Below are 17463 nucleotides of genomic sequence, written 5' to 3' on the forward strand. Positions count from 1 at the left end.
TATTTGTTGATGGAGCATAACCTATGCCTCAAATTATTTGACATACTGTATAAAATAAGCATGCATTACGCCACTTTTATGACAAAAAAAGTTTTAGATGCAATCATTATTCTTGCTGCCTTTTTTGGGTAACAAATTATTCTCAGTGTTTCCCACACTGAGTCCACAATCATTCAGACAGGATAAGGCAGTATCATTAAAATATTGTGGAAACTCTCTGCTCATTTTTGTAGTTTGGGGACAGTTCACCCCAAAAAATGTAATTCTGTCATAATTTACTCACCTTTTACTTAGTTCAAACCTTTTTTAGTTCGTTTCTTCTATTAAACACAAAAGAAGATATTTTGAAAAATGCTGAAAACCTGTAACTATTGACTTACTTAGTATTTGTTTTTCGATTACATATTTTCAGATGTCTTCAGAATATCGTCATTTGTGTCCAACACAATAAAGAAATTTTTAAACAGTTGGAACCACTTAAGGGGGATTCAATTGTGACTTTTGGGTGAAACTATCCCTTTAATATCAGTAAAAAAAAATTGTGGACACTTTATGGTATTTTTATTTTATTTATTTTTTTAAGTTTTAGCTAAACATACAAAGCGATTTAAAAAAATGCTTAAGAAAAGTCACACCTTTTAGGGCTACATATCCAAACCTCCAATAATGCAGACATGAGGATCCGTTTTCTCAGCCTCAAAAACAAACATTCTTGTGTTCAGAAGCTCGTATGCTAAATCAACAGCGCACATATTCAAAAACCTCCTCAGGTATTCAGTAAAGGCGGGAGTGTGAGAAACACACAGACACAGCTGCGTCCAGTCAGCTTTCTGTGAGCTCCACTGGAGAAACTGAATCTCCTCCTCCATCGCTGCCGATGGTTCCTCGGGTCCGTCCGGTCTCAGTCTGAGGGTCTCTCTGAGCTCTCAGGGGCTGGCTGTAGGGCTGGGTTACACCTCTCTCATTCCTCCCCTCAAGTCTCTGCCACTGTGTTTTTCTTCCCCGTCCTGGGCACAGCACACACGCTCACACACACCTCTCCTTTTTCCCTGAATCCACCATCCTGGGCTGAGAAGCCAGGAGAGAGGGTGGCAAGGTTTGGAGGAACCGTTGGATTTTGGATAGTGAATCTTCACCATGGCTGAGTTCTTCATCGTCCTCAGGAGTTTGGTTCTGCTGCAGGTCCTCTGCTTGGCCTTATCGCAAGTGGTGAGTTTGGCTGTGGTTTGAATACGTTTCTATTGATGCTGGATGATCTAGGAGGAAAACACACACTCAAACAATAACATCTGATGTTTGTTCTAACTTTTTTTTTTTTTAATTAGCTGAAACAACACAATTCTTGCGTTTTGTGGGACAACTTAATTGTTTGCTGTTCAATCCACTTAAATTAGTCAAAACTAATAAGCTAATTCCTTCATGATGTTTGGGACCCAGTGTATGCAGGGTTCCACACAATTCAGTCATGCTATTTCAACACAAATCAATTAAGTTCACATAAATTTAAGTAGGTTGAACATAAAATAATTAAGTTTTCCCCAAATAAAGTCAAGATTTGTGTTGTCTATGCTCATTGTAAATAGGTAGTTTGAACAAGCACTGTAGAAAAGGCTGGGTTCCACACAATTCAGTCATGCTATTTCAACACAAATTATTTAAGTTAACTTAATCGTTTTTACAAATTTAAGTTGGTTGAACATAAAGCAATTAAGTTGTCCTAAAAACTTAAAAATTCAACTCATTTTAAATAAGTAGTTGTGAAATGAGTAGGTGAACAAGAAAAAAAAAAGTAATTTTTTTGAGTGTAACAAATTTTTTGAGTGTTTTTTTTTTTTTTTTTTTTTGATGAATTGTGATGTGATTTATTGTGGATGCAACTACCAGTCAAACCTCCAACAAATCCTTCAAACACTTAGTTGACCAACTTTTGATCCTCAAAACTTTAAGATTTCCAACTTTTTGGGTCTTCTAAAATGCACACAAATGGATTATACTGCTTTCTAAATCATGCAGATACTGGAGGCCTATTTATTATTTATTATTTTTATTTTTTTCGTCTCCATTTAGCATTATTTTTTAACTCTCAATGCTTATACAGTTTGTTTCAGTAACTGAAACGAATAAACAGAGAGCTGCTGAATAAAATATGAAGCCCAAATTGAATATCAGGCAGATAAACAGAGAGAGGGGAGAGACGGTGGAAAAGGAGAGACTACAAAGAAGCCATTGAAAACACACTGCTATTCAATCAGACAGAAGCTGAAGCTGCTGTCAGCCCAATAACACATACTTGTTACATTTAGCTGGACATCCATAGCCCAGCGCTCGCTTGTAGCTCATATGCATAAAATGGATTGTGCAAATTGAAAGCGCACACATTATGGATTAAATTGCATAAAGTAATGCATTAAAAAGGTCAATCTTTGATGCTGAATGGGGGAGGGTCTGAATAAACATTCCCATCCCCTTTTTTTCCACCCCGGATACCCTGATTGCTTTGGCTTTTGATTTATTATTTTTTTAAATAATAAAACTCTACAAAAATAGGGTGTTTTATATGTATTATGAATAATTTTAAGTAATAAATATGCAAACGTGTATGTGAAGAAATTATTTCATTGGTAAAAACTGAAATAAGCAGTACTAAATGTACTTTAAAATTAAAATAACTACAGATTGAATGCAAATATACATATTTTTACATATTAAATAAAATTTAATTTACTAAAGCAAAAATAAATATATAAAAAGTATATAATAAAACCAAATATTACTAGAAAATTTAAAAAATATGAATAAAACATAGAAATACAATATACAGTAAATAATTAGGAATTTAACAGTGTTTTTATACTAGAGAGGTTCGCCTGTTTCACTTTTTTTCTTTAATATATTTTTTAAAGGACATAAATGTTGCTTTTGCTGACTGTTGTAAACAAAACGTCAATTAATTGTTTAATTATATTGCTAAATTATATTATTTCACTATATTTTTACTATTATTTGCTAATTTAATTGTCATACACTTAGCTACAGGTACATAGACAGTACGCTGTAAGAATAAATAAATCAAACAACCAATAAATTAACTAAAAGCATTGATAAAATTAAATAATAATTAAATAAATGTAATAAAAACATTGATAAAATTAAATAATAATTAAATTAATTAAATAAAAGCATTGATACAATTAAAAATTAATTAAATAAATTAAATAAAAGCATTGATAAAATTAATTATTAATTAAATACAATAAATTAAAGTAAAGATAAAAGTCCAGACACGAAAATACCACCACATTTTCTACAGACTTTTTCTCTCCTGATACAGCATATCCAGATTTTTTACATTTTCATTATTTTTCACAACTTTTTTTCTTGTATAGATTGCAATTTAGATTTAATGTGTGCATCCTTCAATAATGACGAAACTAAAGCTCTTTCTGTGTGTTTGATTTTAGACCGGTCCACCCGGAGCTCAAGGCCCCGCTGGTTCCCCTGGTCCTGCTGGAACTCCCGGAGCCGACGGCATTGATGTGAGTATTGAAGCTGAACTACAGGTCGAGCTCCTACAAAGACACTCATTGTGCACCTTGTTTCATGAGCCCTGCCTTCATCTGCACTTCCAAAATCTTGCCAACAGAGGGCGCTTGAAATAAAAATAACCACACAAAAGGGTTCTGTTAGATGTTGCCCCTTTCCCATATTGAGAGAGGGAGAGAGAGAGAGATGGTTATTTGATACAGTTGAGGCCTATGCTGGATTTAGAATAAAGACACTCAGCAGGATAAACAATGAGTTTGACTGATTCATAATAGAAACAGAATCCAAATGGTTCTCTACTCTGTAAAATATTATTGCTGCCTATTTTTGTTGTTGTTGAATCAAAGGAACTTTTCTAGTCAGAATAAACAGCAAAAAATCAGTCACTCGAAAAACGTGGAGGAATATTAAAAAGGCTTTACTGACATGGCAATTCCTTATCTTTTCTACTCATCTCAACTTACATCAAGTCCACCTGAATAAAAAGTTGAAATCATCAACTTTCAGTAAAAAAAATCAGTAAAAGCATTTGTTTTCATGACTTTTTGTAATATAATTTGTTTACAGTCTATGAGATTCAACGAATATTTCAATATATTTAATATTATTTTGATATGTATTTGTAGTCATGAACGTCAGTATACATGATTTAATAAAAATGATCATACACCCAATTCTGACACTCATGGCGAAAGACTATAAAAATGAGTAATAAAAGCTACAGGATGCACTGCAAAAAAGTTTTTTAGTTTAATGAAATTTCAATGAAATGAATGAAAGTTTGAATGAAACTTTTCTAGACAACTTAAATCAGTCAGACTTACTAATACTACCACAATAAACCTTGTATAGCTAATAACATTGAACTGAAACCTGATTAATTTATTAAATTAAGAAAAAGTAACATTAAAAAAAGTTTGTTGTCATGACTTTTTGGTGTACTTACAGTTGAAGTCAGAATTATTAGCATCCGTTTTTTACCCCCAATTTGACTAGATATTTTTTCAAAACTCTTCTATACAGCTTAAAGTGACAAGTAAAGGCTTCACTATGTTAATTAGGTTAACTAGGCAGGGTAGGGTAATTAGGCAAGTTATAGTATAACAATGGTTTGTTCTGTAGACTATTGAAAAAACATAGCTTAAAGGGGCTAATAATTTTGATCTTAAAATGGCTTTAAAAAATTAAATACTGCTTTTATTCTAGCCAAAATAAAACAAATCAGACTTTCTCCAGAAGGAAAAATGTTATCAGACATACTGTGAAAGTTTTCTTGCTCTGTTAAACATCATTTAGGAAATATTTAAAAAAGAAAAAAAAAATGACTCTGACTTCAACTCTATTTCTCATTGTTGACTTTTTAGTAGTCAGCGGAGCTACACTTTATTTAAATGATTTTACATTCTGTTAAATACGTGTCAGTTAACTTTCATTAGAGTATTAGTAGACTAGGATTAATAGATTATGTTGATGTACTTGCTTGCAGTCAGTTAATTATATAGTCAGTGTGTGTGTGTGTGTGTGTAGTTGCAAAGCTGCTTAAAGTCAATAGTTTGTCAGAAAGAGCAAAATTATTAATATTAAAATCTCATATATCATAGTCATTTTTCTACCGCTTAATAATTTGTATTATATATTTTTTACAGGGTGAGAAGGGACCCCCTGGACCTCCTGGACCAAGAGTAAGTAGTGATCAGAATTGGACTTTATTTTTTTTAACTAATCCAGTACTGCATTTCTGAAATAATTCAAATTAGTTTATTTTGTTGCTCAAGAATCTTGTTTTGGTACTGGCAGTGTTGAAAACAATGTTCTGCTGCTTAATGTTTTGTGCAAAGCATGGTACATAATGCTTCGTGAGTAGAACAATAAAAAGAGCATCACAAACAGAAAAGTTCAAATATGGTCAAATATGGTAAATATCCTTGCTGATTAAAGGGTAATGTGTTAATTTAATTTGAATAATTTATGCAATAAAACCAAATTCATCTAATTATTTTGTATACTCTCAGAAAAAAAATAGTTCAATGTTGTACCAAAGAAGGTACATACCTTTAACCTTGTCACTGAGGCAGTACCTTTTTATGGGACAGAATTGTACCTTAACCTCCTGAGACCCCGCCCATTGACTTGTGTCCTCTGTAGTGGACATTGTATTTTAATGAATTTTTTTTTAATTTTTTGAGCTACTCTGTCAAGTCCTGTTGTACTGTTCAGAGGACATCCTGGGCTTTCTAGTGATATGTCATTTGATTGGCTGGCATGCTAGGAACCACTTCTTACACTGCATCCAAAATGGCTGACATACAACATACATTTTATGGGAAGGAGGGAGGTATCAAATTCAGCATTTTAAATGGTTTTTACTATTATCATTACATATACAATTGTTTATTAAAGTGTCAGGAACAACACATTTAGCTTTCAAAGCTGTTACCTAGTTTGTGTTTCAAAATATTATCCTTTTTTAAATGTCCACTATAGTGGACATCAGGACCATCTTAATGTAATTAATATATGTTGCAGCGGGCAGAACTGAAGCAGAGATGATTCTTTATAAGATAGTCGAGAGAGACTCTGATTTAGAGTCTGAAAACAAGACAATTAGAGTATTAGAAACAACTAGAGAATGACAACGAGTTTTAAATCGCTTTTATGTTAAATTTGTTTTAGATTAACATTACTTCTTTTATTTATTTATTTATTTATTTATTTTTGAGTTCTGCCCTCTTTCAGACTAAACTGTTTCAGGGATTTCAATACAAAAGGAAAAAAATGGCTTTTGTTTACTTTTTGTTACATCAATATTGGATTAATATCCCTTTACAGCCATATCCTGTACAGTTTTGTTGTCTGAGTTTGGCTGTCGTTTCAACCTATAATGGTCCTGTGGTCCACTACAGTGGACATGCTGTAAAATAAAAAATAATAACAAAATGTAAAAACTCTAAATTGTAGAATTATTTAATCCAAAGGATGTAGGTAATCACAGAAAAAAATAAAAAAAATTATTTGGGTCTCATGAGGTTGAGACAAAGAAACAAATGTGTACCATTGCAGTTTGTACCTTGAAGGACATGATTTGTACCATGGGAAACCAAAATGTACCTTTATTTTTTGTAAACCTGCAGATACAATATTGTACCTTTATCAAAGGTACAGATCTGATCCACGAAGGTACCACTACAGTGACAAGACACTTTGTACTTTAACAGTGTCAAAAACACTTATCAAAAATCTTTTTAAAATGCCTTAAATGTTGTTTACAATACATATAGATTTGTTTTGTTTTATAGAACTTAATAATTAATGTTTTAATTTCTTTAAACATATATCTTTTTAATGTTAATGTTTTAATATGGAGGCTATTCATAAATAACTTTGCCTTTCCAGTCATATTTATTTTCATAGATATTGTAATAAAGGAGTTTTTCAACACATTTGTATCTTTTATATGAAAACAATTGTGTCCTTATTTCAGTTGTACCATAACAGAACAGTGTAGTAAGCGGTATTTTATGTACCTGACAAGGTACAATTTTTACAAAGGTACAAAACTGTTCCTCAAGCAACATTACTTGTACCAACGTGTACCTTTTTTTTCTGAGAGTGTACCAGTTTTACATTGCACTCTCAGAAATAAGGGTATGCAAGCTGTCACTGGGGCTGTCCCTTTTCAAATGGTACACATTTGTACTTAAAGGGTCAATATTTGTACCTCAAAAGTATATATTATAGTACCTGAAAATTTTTAAGAGGAGAACTTTTGTACTTTTAAGGTACTACTATGTACTCTTGAGGTATTAATATGAACCTTTTAGGTACAAATGTGTACCTTTTAAGTGACAGCTTATGTACCTTTACTTCTGAGAGTGTGTAAATATCTGTTATTTCACTGGTGCTCATAATTCATGGTGTTTTCCATTTATATACGCCTAATTTAGGACCTAAACCTCTGCTCTGACAGTTTATTATTATTTTACAATGAAAATACCATGCTAGAACATTCTTACTTTGTTACGTGAACCACTTTTACAGGGTCAAAAGGGAGAGTCGGGTGAGCCTGGGCCTGATGGACCCCCGGGTGAAGATGGCATTGATGTGAGTTATCATTTCTATGAAATATTATTACACATGTGAATAGCTCATTTGGAAATAAAAAGCAGCTCTGGCAGTGATCTGACTATATTTTTGCCATCGAGCATGACGGGGAGCTTGATCTCATTTTCATTCAATGCAGCTGCTCTGTAATGAACACTGGCATTTGAAAGGCTGTTCTGCTGAAGGTTATTCACACCTACATGCGAAAATGTTGCCATTAGTCTGAGAAACGGAGATGTTTTCTTCTAATGAGCCAGACTTTCTCAGTCACATGCTAGGAAGCAAACATTCCTTATTGGATTTAGCGGTTAATCCGCTCAGGAATGCCAATCTGTGGGTTTCCTCTCAGCGGACTGATAATCTGAGGAAGTCTGTGTACCGATAATATAGATTTTGTTTCTGAAGGGAATATCTACAGATCTTTACATATTACTGCTTATGAATCACAATTAATCCGTTGAATCAACATATTTGTGCTAATATGATCCAGCGAATGATTCTGTATCATGATTATATGATTGCATAAAGAATTGTAGAGTCACTTATTTCAGCTTTTCCTGTAATTCTACCAATTAACATTAGATATAGTCATCATGTGTGTGACACTGAGGGGGTTATCATTTAAATCTTGATGAAATTACTTTATTATGATATTGTGTTTATGTTTTTTGTTATGTGCTTTGTATTTCAATTCAACTTAATTTAATTTCTGTTTATTTCTAGAGCGCCTTTACAATGTAGTTCAGTTGTAGTACAGTTCAGTTCAGTTCAGTGTGGTTTAAAATTCACTGCTGAGAGTTCCAACACTAAAGAGCAACCGATGTGCAGCTCCACAAGTCCCAAACCAAGCAAGCCAATGGCGACATTGACAAGGAACAAACTTCACCAATTGACGAAAGTGAAGGAAAAAAAACCTTGAGAGAAACCTCATTTGGGAACGTCCATTTCTCCTCTGGCCAAAGTTCTTGTGCAGAGCTGCAGTCTATTTGAAATTTAGCTATGTAGTAAATTCTGGAGCAGTTCTTTGATTGTCCACTGTCCCTGTCAAATAATTTAAATAATTATTAATTAAATAAAATTCTTTATAATTTAAAACATATATATATATATATATATATATATATATATATATATATATATATATATATATATATATATATATATATATTTCCTAATGTCGAATTCTTTTATTATTACAATATATTGTAGTTGATGTCTGATAATTATCCTAAAGGCTTGTTTTACTGTTTTCTCTCCAGGGTTTGATTGGGGCGAAAGGTGAGAGGGGTCCTCGTGGTAATCCTGGACCAAAGGTGAAGAAATACTATTATATTATGGGTGCAAAATTAACACAATTTATATTTATGTGGGTCACCACTTTGGCAAACAGCACACAATGTTAAACCGTTTCTTTCCAGTCATTTCTTATGTTAACAGGAGTATAATGGATGAAAACATTTTAATATTGATCTAATAAACATTCTAATTCCATATTGTGTTTTACTGATCTTCACAGGGTCAGCCAGGGCCTAGAGGACCAGCAGGACGACCTGTAAGCATTGCATCTTTTATAAACAATATTTAATGCTGTAAATGGGACAACTTACCCCAAAACAAAAAGTTGATCATTAATTACTCAGCCTCCTAATGTTCCATAAATATATATAAATTTCAGTTTTCTGCTAAATGTTGTAAACTCATATAGACCTGTATGACTCATATAGTATTTTTCCCTACTCTGGGTATCAACATTTTTCCAAATATTTTCTTTTGTGCTCCAGAAAAAATCTAAATTTGTAAAGATTTGGAAGCTTTTCAGTAAATAGTAAATTAGATATTTTGTGTGAAGTATTCATTCTACTCGCAGTTACTCCACCTATTCAACAGGTGACGCTGTGGTACAACATTTCTTTAGAATGGTTTTTGTGTTTTTTAGTGCTAATGGACTACACTGGAGCTCTGTTTATAATATATGTATTTATTTTGTTTATCTTCTTTACCTTTAGGGACCTGGACTGCCTGGACTTCCTGTAAGCAAAACTATTTTACATGTCAATGACAACTAAATGTCAAATTATAAATTGGGAAATGTATTACATACCAAAATGGAAGTTGTATGGGTTAAAAACTACTGTTGATCCAATAAAAAATAAAATAATAAATAAATAAATAAATAAATAAATAAATAAATAAATAAATAAATAAATAAATAAATAAATAAAATCTATCATGTATTTAATAGCAGTTTTTGTATATACCCTTATCAAATTTGACTTGGTTTTATTAGTTAAATCTTTTTCTTTCTTTCTTTCTGTCTTCCTTACCTCCTTCTTTCCTTCCTTCCTTTCTTTCTTTCTGTCTTCCTTCCCTCCTTCTTTCCTTCCTTCCTTCCTTACTTTCTTTCTTTCTTTCTTTCTTTCTTTCTTTCTTTCTTTCTTTCTTTCTTTCTTCCTACCTTCCTTTCTTCCTACCTTCTTTCTTTCTTTCTTTCTTCCTTCCCTCCTTCCTTCATTCATTCCTTCCTCCCTTCCTTCCTTCCTTCCTTCCTTCCTTCCTTCTTTCCTTCCTCTTTCTTTCTTTCTTTCTTCTTTACTACCTTCCTTTCTTCCTACCTTCCTTCCTACCTTTCTTCTTCCTTCCTTGCTTCCTTCCCTCCTTCCTTCCTTCCTTCCTTCCTTCCTTCCTTCCTTCCTTCCTTCCTTCCTCCCTTTCTTTCTTTCTTTCTTTCTTTCTTTCTTTCTTTCTTTCTTTCTTTCTTTCTTTCTTTCTTTCTTTCTTTCTTTCTTTCTTTCTTTCTCTTTCTACACAATTATAATTTGTATAACTAATAATTTACTAAAAATAGTACACTATGAATAATTCTGGATTAAATGTGGGTAAAATAAAAATTAAATACATTTGCATTGAAAAAATCCTAATTGGTTGTCCATATTAGACCCTGCATTTGTGATATATGCACTCTAATAAATGCAGACTTGTTTTAACCCAACACTGGGTTAAGTATGGACAAACTCAAGAGTTGGGTTGCAAAATGTGTCAGTGGTTAGAACTGTCAGCTCACAGACAGAGGGTCACTGGTTTGAGTCCGGACTCCATTTCTTTGTGAGTTTATGGATGTTTCCCAGTACTGGGTTGCAGCCGGAAGGCCATTCGCTGTGTAAAACATATGCTGGAATAGTGGGCAGTTCATTCCGCTGTTGCGACCCCTGATAATTATTGAATCAATACCCTAGATTGGATTTGTCCATATCTGACCTGAGGTTGGGTAAAACAACCCAGCATTTTTTAAAGTGTTATTGATCATGTGCTAAAAGACAATGATCAGGCATTCATGATGGCATAAAGAGTTAAAGCCAGAATTATTATAATTATATTATCATTCCTCCCAAATTCTGTTTAACGTAAATATTTTTTTAACATTTCTAAACATAATAGTTTTAATCAAATTTTTAATAACTGCTTTCTTTTATATTTGCCTTGATGACGATATGTTATATTTTACTAAATATTTTGTGAGATGCTAGTATTCAGCTTAAAGTGCAATTTAAAGGCTTAACTAGGTTAATTAGGCGAGTTAGGGTAATTAGCAAATCATTGTATCACAGGGATTTCTTCTTTTGCCAGCTGATAAAAATATTGCTTAAGCGGGCTAATAATATTGACCCTAAAATGGTTTTACAAAAATAAAAACTGCTTTTATTCTAGCCGAAATAAAACAAATAAGACTTTCTACAGAGAAAAAAAAATATAGGAAATACTGTGAAAAATTCCTTGCTCTGTTAAACATTTTTTGGAAAAAAGAAAAAAATAATCACAGTATGGATAATAATATTGGCTTCAACTGTACGGTGTCAGTTTGACTTTAAACTAAATCACAAGTTGATTTTTTTCATCATTTTCTCACATGCAGTTTCAGTGAGAATAATCTGCGCCACATTTACATGCAGTTACAAACCCTACAATTCCTCATGAATCCTAATGGAATCTTTGCCCGCAGAGGTTCCTTCTGTTCTGCTCTTGACAGCACACCCTTATTTATGCATTCGATTAATCAAGAAGTATCTCATTTCACTGTTCATTATCTCATTACAGGGAGCAGCAGGGCCCATTGGGCTTCCTGGACAAATTGGACCTACAGGACCAAAGGTGCGTCTCAATCGAATACATCCTCATAATAAGATGACAGTATACAAATCTGTTCTGCTTAAGAATGCTATTTAATACTTAACCTTTGTTACTAGCTAAAACCACTGTTTCTGCAGTAGCTCAAAAGGGGTTTAAAGGGTCAGTTCATCCCAAAATGAAAATTTACTCACTATTTACTCACCCAAACCTTTTAAAGTTTCTTTATTCTGTTGAACACTAAAAAAAGATGTTTTGAAGAAAGCTGAAAACCTGTAAACCATTGATTTCCATATTAGGGAAAACAAATACTATGGACTTCAATGGTAACCGGTTTCTAGCTTTCTTCAAAGTATCTTGTTTTGTGGTTTTCAAGTCAAGAAATGACTCTGTAAATGTCACGATCATCAGCAATCGTAACTTCAAAGATCGCTGCATCTCACTCACAATAACTTATGGACTACAAATATGCCATTTCTGGACTACATTTTCATACATGCACTCCGCTCACACACACACACACACCCACGTTTTCTCATTCTGACTGATTACACTCGCACCACCTGAGGATTGTGCGAAGACTGATTACACACACTATTTAAGCAGCACACACACTCACTTCTATTGCCGAGTCTTGCTGAGTCTTGTTATCTGTCACTTCTTGTTATCTGTGAAGTGACATTTCAATTCCTAGTCTTGTTTTTCCATGTTTTGACCTTGTTAGCCTTTTTGTCTTAGTCTGTCGCCTGCTTTCTGACCTCTCGTCTGATATCTTTGTCTACGTTTCTGGATTGCCTTTATACATCTGTTTGCACCTGTGGTGACCATTGCTTGCCCGACTTTGAATAATCCTGCAAGTGGATCCTCACTTCAGTTGTCTGTGTCACTACCCGTGTTACAGTAAAGCCATATAATTATGCTGCGAATTACAGCAAGGTTTTTTTGGGGGGGGGCGGGGGTGGGAGGGGGGTTGGGCGGTTAGGGGTTGGAGGGGGGTTGACAACACCAATTAATCTTTGATTCAAGCCTGACAGGTGATGAATGGGGGTCAGCCCCTTAATAGAGAAAAATAGTTTAATAGTTAAAATAATCTGATCTGCATCTTAAATAATGTTAAAGAGGTGTTCAAGAGTGTATTAGAGCTTGGCTGTGTTTATAGGGTACAAAGTAATGTGTTGATGCTTCATTTGTAGAAAATCCCATAATTTTTTTAAATATATCTTACAGCTAAAATGAAATGACTGTCATATTTCTTAGTTCCTTACAGGACCTGCTCTCAATAGGCTCTTATTGGTCGGCTAACGTAATGTGCTGTGGTTCACAGATCAGCTCCACATTACCAGGAAGCATCTCTGTTAGAACATTACTGCATCTCTGGCGACGTCCCTTTTTATAACACCAATAACCCGGATTAATTTTTTTGTAGTCCCTGAACTTCGTTCGCTGTAGACTTTGCTAAGCTAACTCTGTAAAAACCAATGTCTCCATTTGCATTGAACTTTGAGCGTCTTAGATACAGAGATGTTGTTTATGTTCACACAGCTACATTACACATCAACTAAAGTTTAAAATATGAAATCGTAGTGGACCACCCTTTTAATAGTTAAAATAATAGATAATAAAAATATATATTTGACCACCCCATGTCGGTTCATACTGTTGCCAATCAGTCTATGCGAGAAAATATTCATTAAACAGTCTGAAACTGGCAGATCTAGAGCAAAGATAGACAACATAAGTGTTCACAAGTAAAGTAGATGTTTGTTTCTACATACAGCCTAAAAGTAAAGTCAACAGATGCAGTTTAGATGCATAGTTGTATTGTTTGACCTACAGTAACCTCTGAAAAAGCCAATCAGAAGATACGGTAGGTCAGAAACACTAAAAACTCAAATACATTTTATTAATGAATTAGACGTAATTAAAAAACAATTACATAAGTTTGATTCACTGAAGCATGTATTACACAAACATTCCTAAAAAAGTTGACCTTCCCCTTCCTCCCAATTGTCAATGTATAATTCGCCCCTTGCATATAAATGAATGGACTACTGATCTGATGTCTACTTGCTCTCAAATCTCTCCTCACACAGGGTGTCATGGGAAGTCCCGGACCTTCAGGATTACCAGGACCTCCAGGCAAGCCTGTAAGTCACAGTAATGTTTCATTTACTTCACTATGAAATATCGTCTTCTCAAGTTAAATCACAAAATTCAATCCTCTGTATAAATCTGTGGAGCTGATAATAAATCAGTGTCAGGACTGTGTAATATGACATCTCATCTCATAACTGCTGCATTCTGGGTGAACGTTTTATTTCATTTTCTACTCTATTTCATCTAATTTCTTGAGGGCATCAATTTGGGATCTGCTTCAGAACTCTTTTACTTTATAATAAGTGATATTCTGATTCTCTTTTCTTTCTATGCAGTATACAGTATATCTACCTGCATGTAAATGCTCTTTCTAAATGTGAATGTAAATGTTATTATGTCATTTTTAGGGTCCACCAGGGAAGTTTTTGGGTCTAGAGGAAGGCAGCGCCGACTTTCAGGTAAGAACAAACTACAATGTGTCACGGCTTTCGAGCATTTTCTACAAAAAAAAAAAAAAAAAACATTTAAAAAGGCTGAAAATGGATCACTCAGCTTCAGAAATGATTATTAAATTATTGTTAAAATTGGACAAATTGGGCGGTACGGTGGCTCAGTGGTTAGCACTGTTACCTCACAGCAAGAGGCTTGCTGGTTCAAGCCCCGGAGTTTGCATGTTCTTCCTGTGTTTGCATGGGTTTCCTCTGGGTGCTATAGTTTCTCCCACAGTCCAAAGACATGCACTATAGATGAATAGGGTAAACTAAAATGTCCTTAGTGTATGAGTGTTTGCGTGAATGTAAGGGGAATTTGGGTATTACCCAGTGCTGGGTTGTGGCTAAAAGGGCATCCATTGTGTGAAACATATGCTAGATAAGTTGGTGGTTCATGTTCACGGTTCATCCCTGATAAAATAAAGGGACTAATCATAAGGAAATTTAATGAATGAATGAACTGGACAAAAAAACTTTGGAATATTTGTTGTTGAAAATGTTTGACTTCACTATCAGTTATGAATTTATATTAGACAATTTAAGGCAGACATAAGCGCACGCATATGCTCCGGCGCAGCCTTCGCGTGGTTGCATAGACCTCACAGTGGCTGTCGCTGACACTTACGCGCACATCTGTAACTACACGTCACGTAGCGCAAGCTCTGTGATTGGTCAACGTAGTAGCACTGATGAGTAGGAGCGGAGGTGAGAGTTGCATGAGCACGATAGAGCAAGTGTTTCCAAGTGTCGAGTCCCATGAAAGTGCTCCAGATAGAAACTTTTGTTTTGTGTTTACCTTATGATTAAAGTTGTTGCATGTCTGCCAGTTCCCGCCTCAAAATGAGCGAGTTTGAGCCACTCAGAAAAAAAAAAAAAACACCAGCAAAGAAAATTGACACAGAGGAACATAAACACCCACTGCCAGCTAGTGTTTCGGAAGTGTTATTGCAGAGCAACACAAATGCTTACGCCGTGGATCATGCCGATCACTCAACGCAGAAGTAGACTTGCAGGCTTTAGACTGATCTCTAATTAATTTAGACAATTTTAGATTTTCTTAAGAATACAGTTTTATTTATTCATTTTCTTTTTGGGTTAGTCCCTTTATGAATCAGGGGTGGCCACAGCGGAATGAACCGCCAACTTATCCAAAATATGCTTTACACAGCGGATGCCCTTCCAGCTGCAACCCATCTCTGGGAAACATGCATACACACTCATCCACACACATACACTACGGACAATTTAACCTACCCAATTCACCTGTACCTCATGTCTTTGGACTGTGGGGGAAACCGGAGCACCCGGAGGAAACCCACGCGAACGCGGAACATGCAAACTCCACACAGAAACGCCAACTGACCTAGCCAAGGCTCGAACCAGTGACCTTTTTGTTGTAAGGCGAGAGCATTACCTACTGCGCCACCGCATCGCCATACAATTTTAGATTTAAAATTGCTGATTTAGTAAAGATAATATAACTTTTTTTACATAATTGAGAAAAAATGTATTTATTTAAATTCATATATACAATATATTCTAAGAAAACATTTTGAGACATCAAATTACAAATATAAAAATGTAAAAAAAAAGCAAATGATTAGCCTGTTGTGAAATGCATTTTTTTTCTCAAAAAATGTCCTAAATGATGTTTAATGGAGAGAAAACATATTTTAAATATTTTATTTATTCTAAAATTTTACTCTTTCTTTTTTATATAATTAATTTATATTGTCTTTGGCATGATGAGAGTACATTATATTTTTTCTAGTAATTCATTCATTCATTCATTTTCTTTTTGGCTTATAGTCCCTTTATTAATCAGGGATCGCCACAGCAGAATGAACCGCCAACTTATCCAGCCAACCGCCAACTTATGCCCTTCCAACTGCAACCCAACACTGGGAAACACACATGCACTCTTGCATTCACACACATACATTACAGCCAATTTAGTTTATCCAATTCACCCATGGCGCATGTTTTTGGACTCCTGGGGGAAACCGGAGCACCCGGAAGAAACCCACACCAACACGGGGAGAACATGCAAACTCCACACAGAAATGCCAACTAGCCCAGCCAGGACTCAAACCAGCAAGCCTCTTGCTGTGAGGCGTTCGTGCTACCCACTACGCCACCGTGACACGCCTTTCTAGTTATTTTGCATATTAGTATTTGGCTTAAGGTGTTATTTGAAGGCGTAACTCTTAGGTCTCAAACAGAATTCCTGAAGAGCCGCAGCTCTGCACAGTTCTGCTCCAACCCTAATCAAACACGGCCAATCAAGGTGCTCAAAACTACTAGAGACTATTAAGCAGGTGTAAGTTGGAGGTGGTTGGAGCTGAACTATGCAGAGCTGTGGCCCTCCAGGAATTGAGTTTGAGACCATTGGCTTAACTATTAATTAGGCTAACTTGTCAGGTTAGGTTAATTAGTCAAATGTTTTAGTTTTTTTTTGGATATTAAAAATAAATAAAAAGTCTTAAGGTCAATATTATTAATTTCTAGTAACACATTCTCCAGAAGAAAAGCATAATGAGAAATATTGATGGAAAAAAACACTGAGAAATCATTTTAATTTCACAAGAGGGCTAATAGTTATGTCTTCAACTTTAAATCTAAGGTAAAGCTATTTAACATACAGTACAGTATACCTATGTTTAAAATTATTACAACAATTTGATGCACTTATGCTGTATTTAACACAATATATAATCTCGAATTCTTCAGTCCTGCACAGTACTGGGTATTTCTCTGATCTAAAATGCTCTTAATTACACTTCTTATCCGGTCTTTCTAAATGCTGCCCTCTCAGAACTGGCCAGAAAACTTCTCAGTATTTGCTTCTTCTCAGCCGTTGCCCTGTTAGACCTTCCACACCTTCTATTGATCTCGCTGTTCATAGATTTTCTTAATGAGCTTCATTAAACGAGTGTCCTGCTCATTAGCACCTCTACAGAGGAAGAAGGTGCTGTGATCCGCATACAGGCCGCTTGACTACTTGGTCTCCTCCAGCTGGAGCCATGCACTGTCTGGATCAATCCCCATCATCCATTTACTTTAATTAAAGGCTGGTGGTCTGAGATGTAGAAACGGCCTGTTTTCACTC

At 34.7% G+C, this 17463-nt stretch overlaps 1 protein-coding gene across 1 annotated transcript in view; it reads left to right on the forward strand.

The window, feature by feature from the left end:
- Nucleotides 1–929: 929 nt before the first annotated feature.
- The window catches only part of col9a2 (procollagen, type IX, alpha 2), a 45618-nt gene continuing 29084 nt past the window's right edge, over nt 930–17463 (forward strand). Inside the window, exons 1-10 of the mRNA NM_212579.2 lie at nt 930–1209; nt 3462–3536; nt 5190–5225; nt 7582–7644; nt 8904–8957; nt 9161–9196; nt 9651–9674; nt 11737–11790; nt 13860–13913; nt 14271–14321. Of these exons, the coding sequence (NP_997744.2) occupies nt 1138–1209; nt 3462–3536; nt 5190–5225; nt 7582–7644; nt 8904–8957; nt 9161–9196; nt 9651–9674; nt 11737–11790; nt 13860–13913; nt 14271–14321 (519 nt within the window). The 5' untranslated portion in view covers nt 930–1137. The remainder of the gene's footprint in view (nt 1210–3461; nt 3537–5189; nt 5226–7581; nt 7645–8903; nt 8958–9160; nt 9197–9650; nt 9675–11736; nt 11791–13859; nt 13914–14270; nt 14322–17463) is intronic.

The sequence above is a fragment of the Danio rerio genome, chromosome 19 (assembly GCF_049306965.1).
Source record: "Danio rerio strain Tuebingen ecotype United States chromosome 19, GRCz12tu, whole genome shotgun sequence".
Lineage (NCBI taxonomy): Eukaryota > Metazoa > Chordata > Actinopteri > Cypriniformes > Danionidae > Danio > Danio rerio.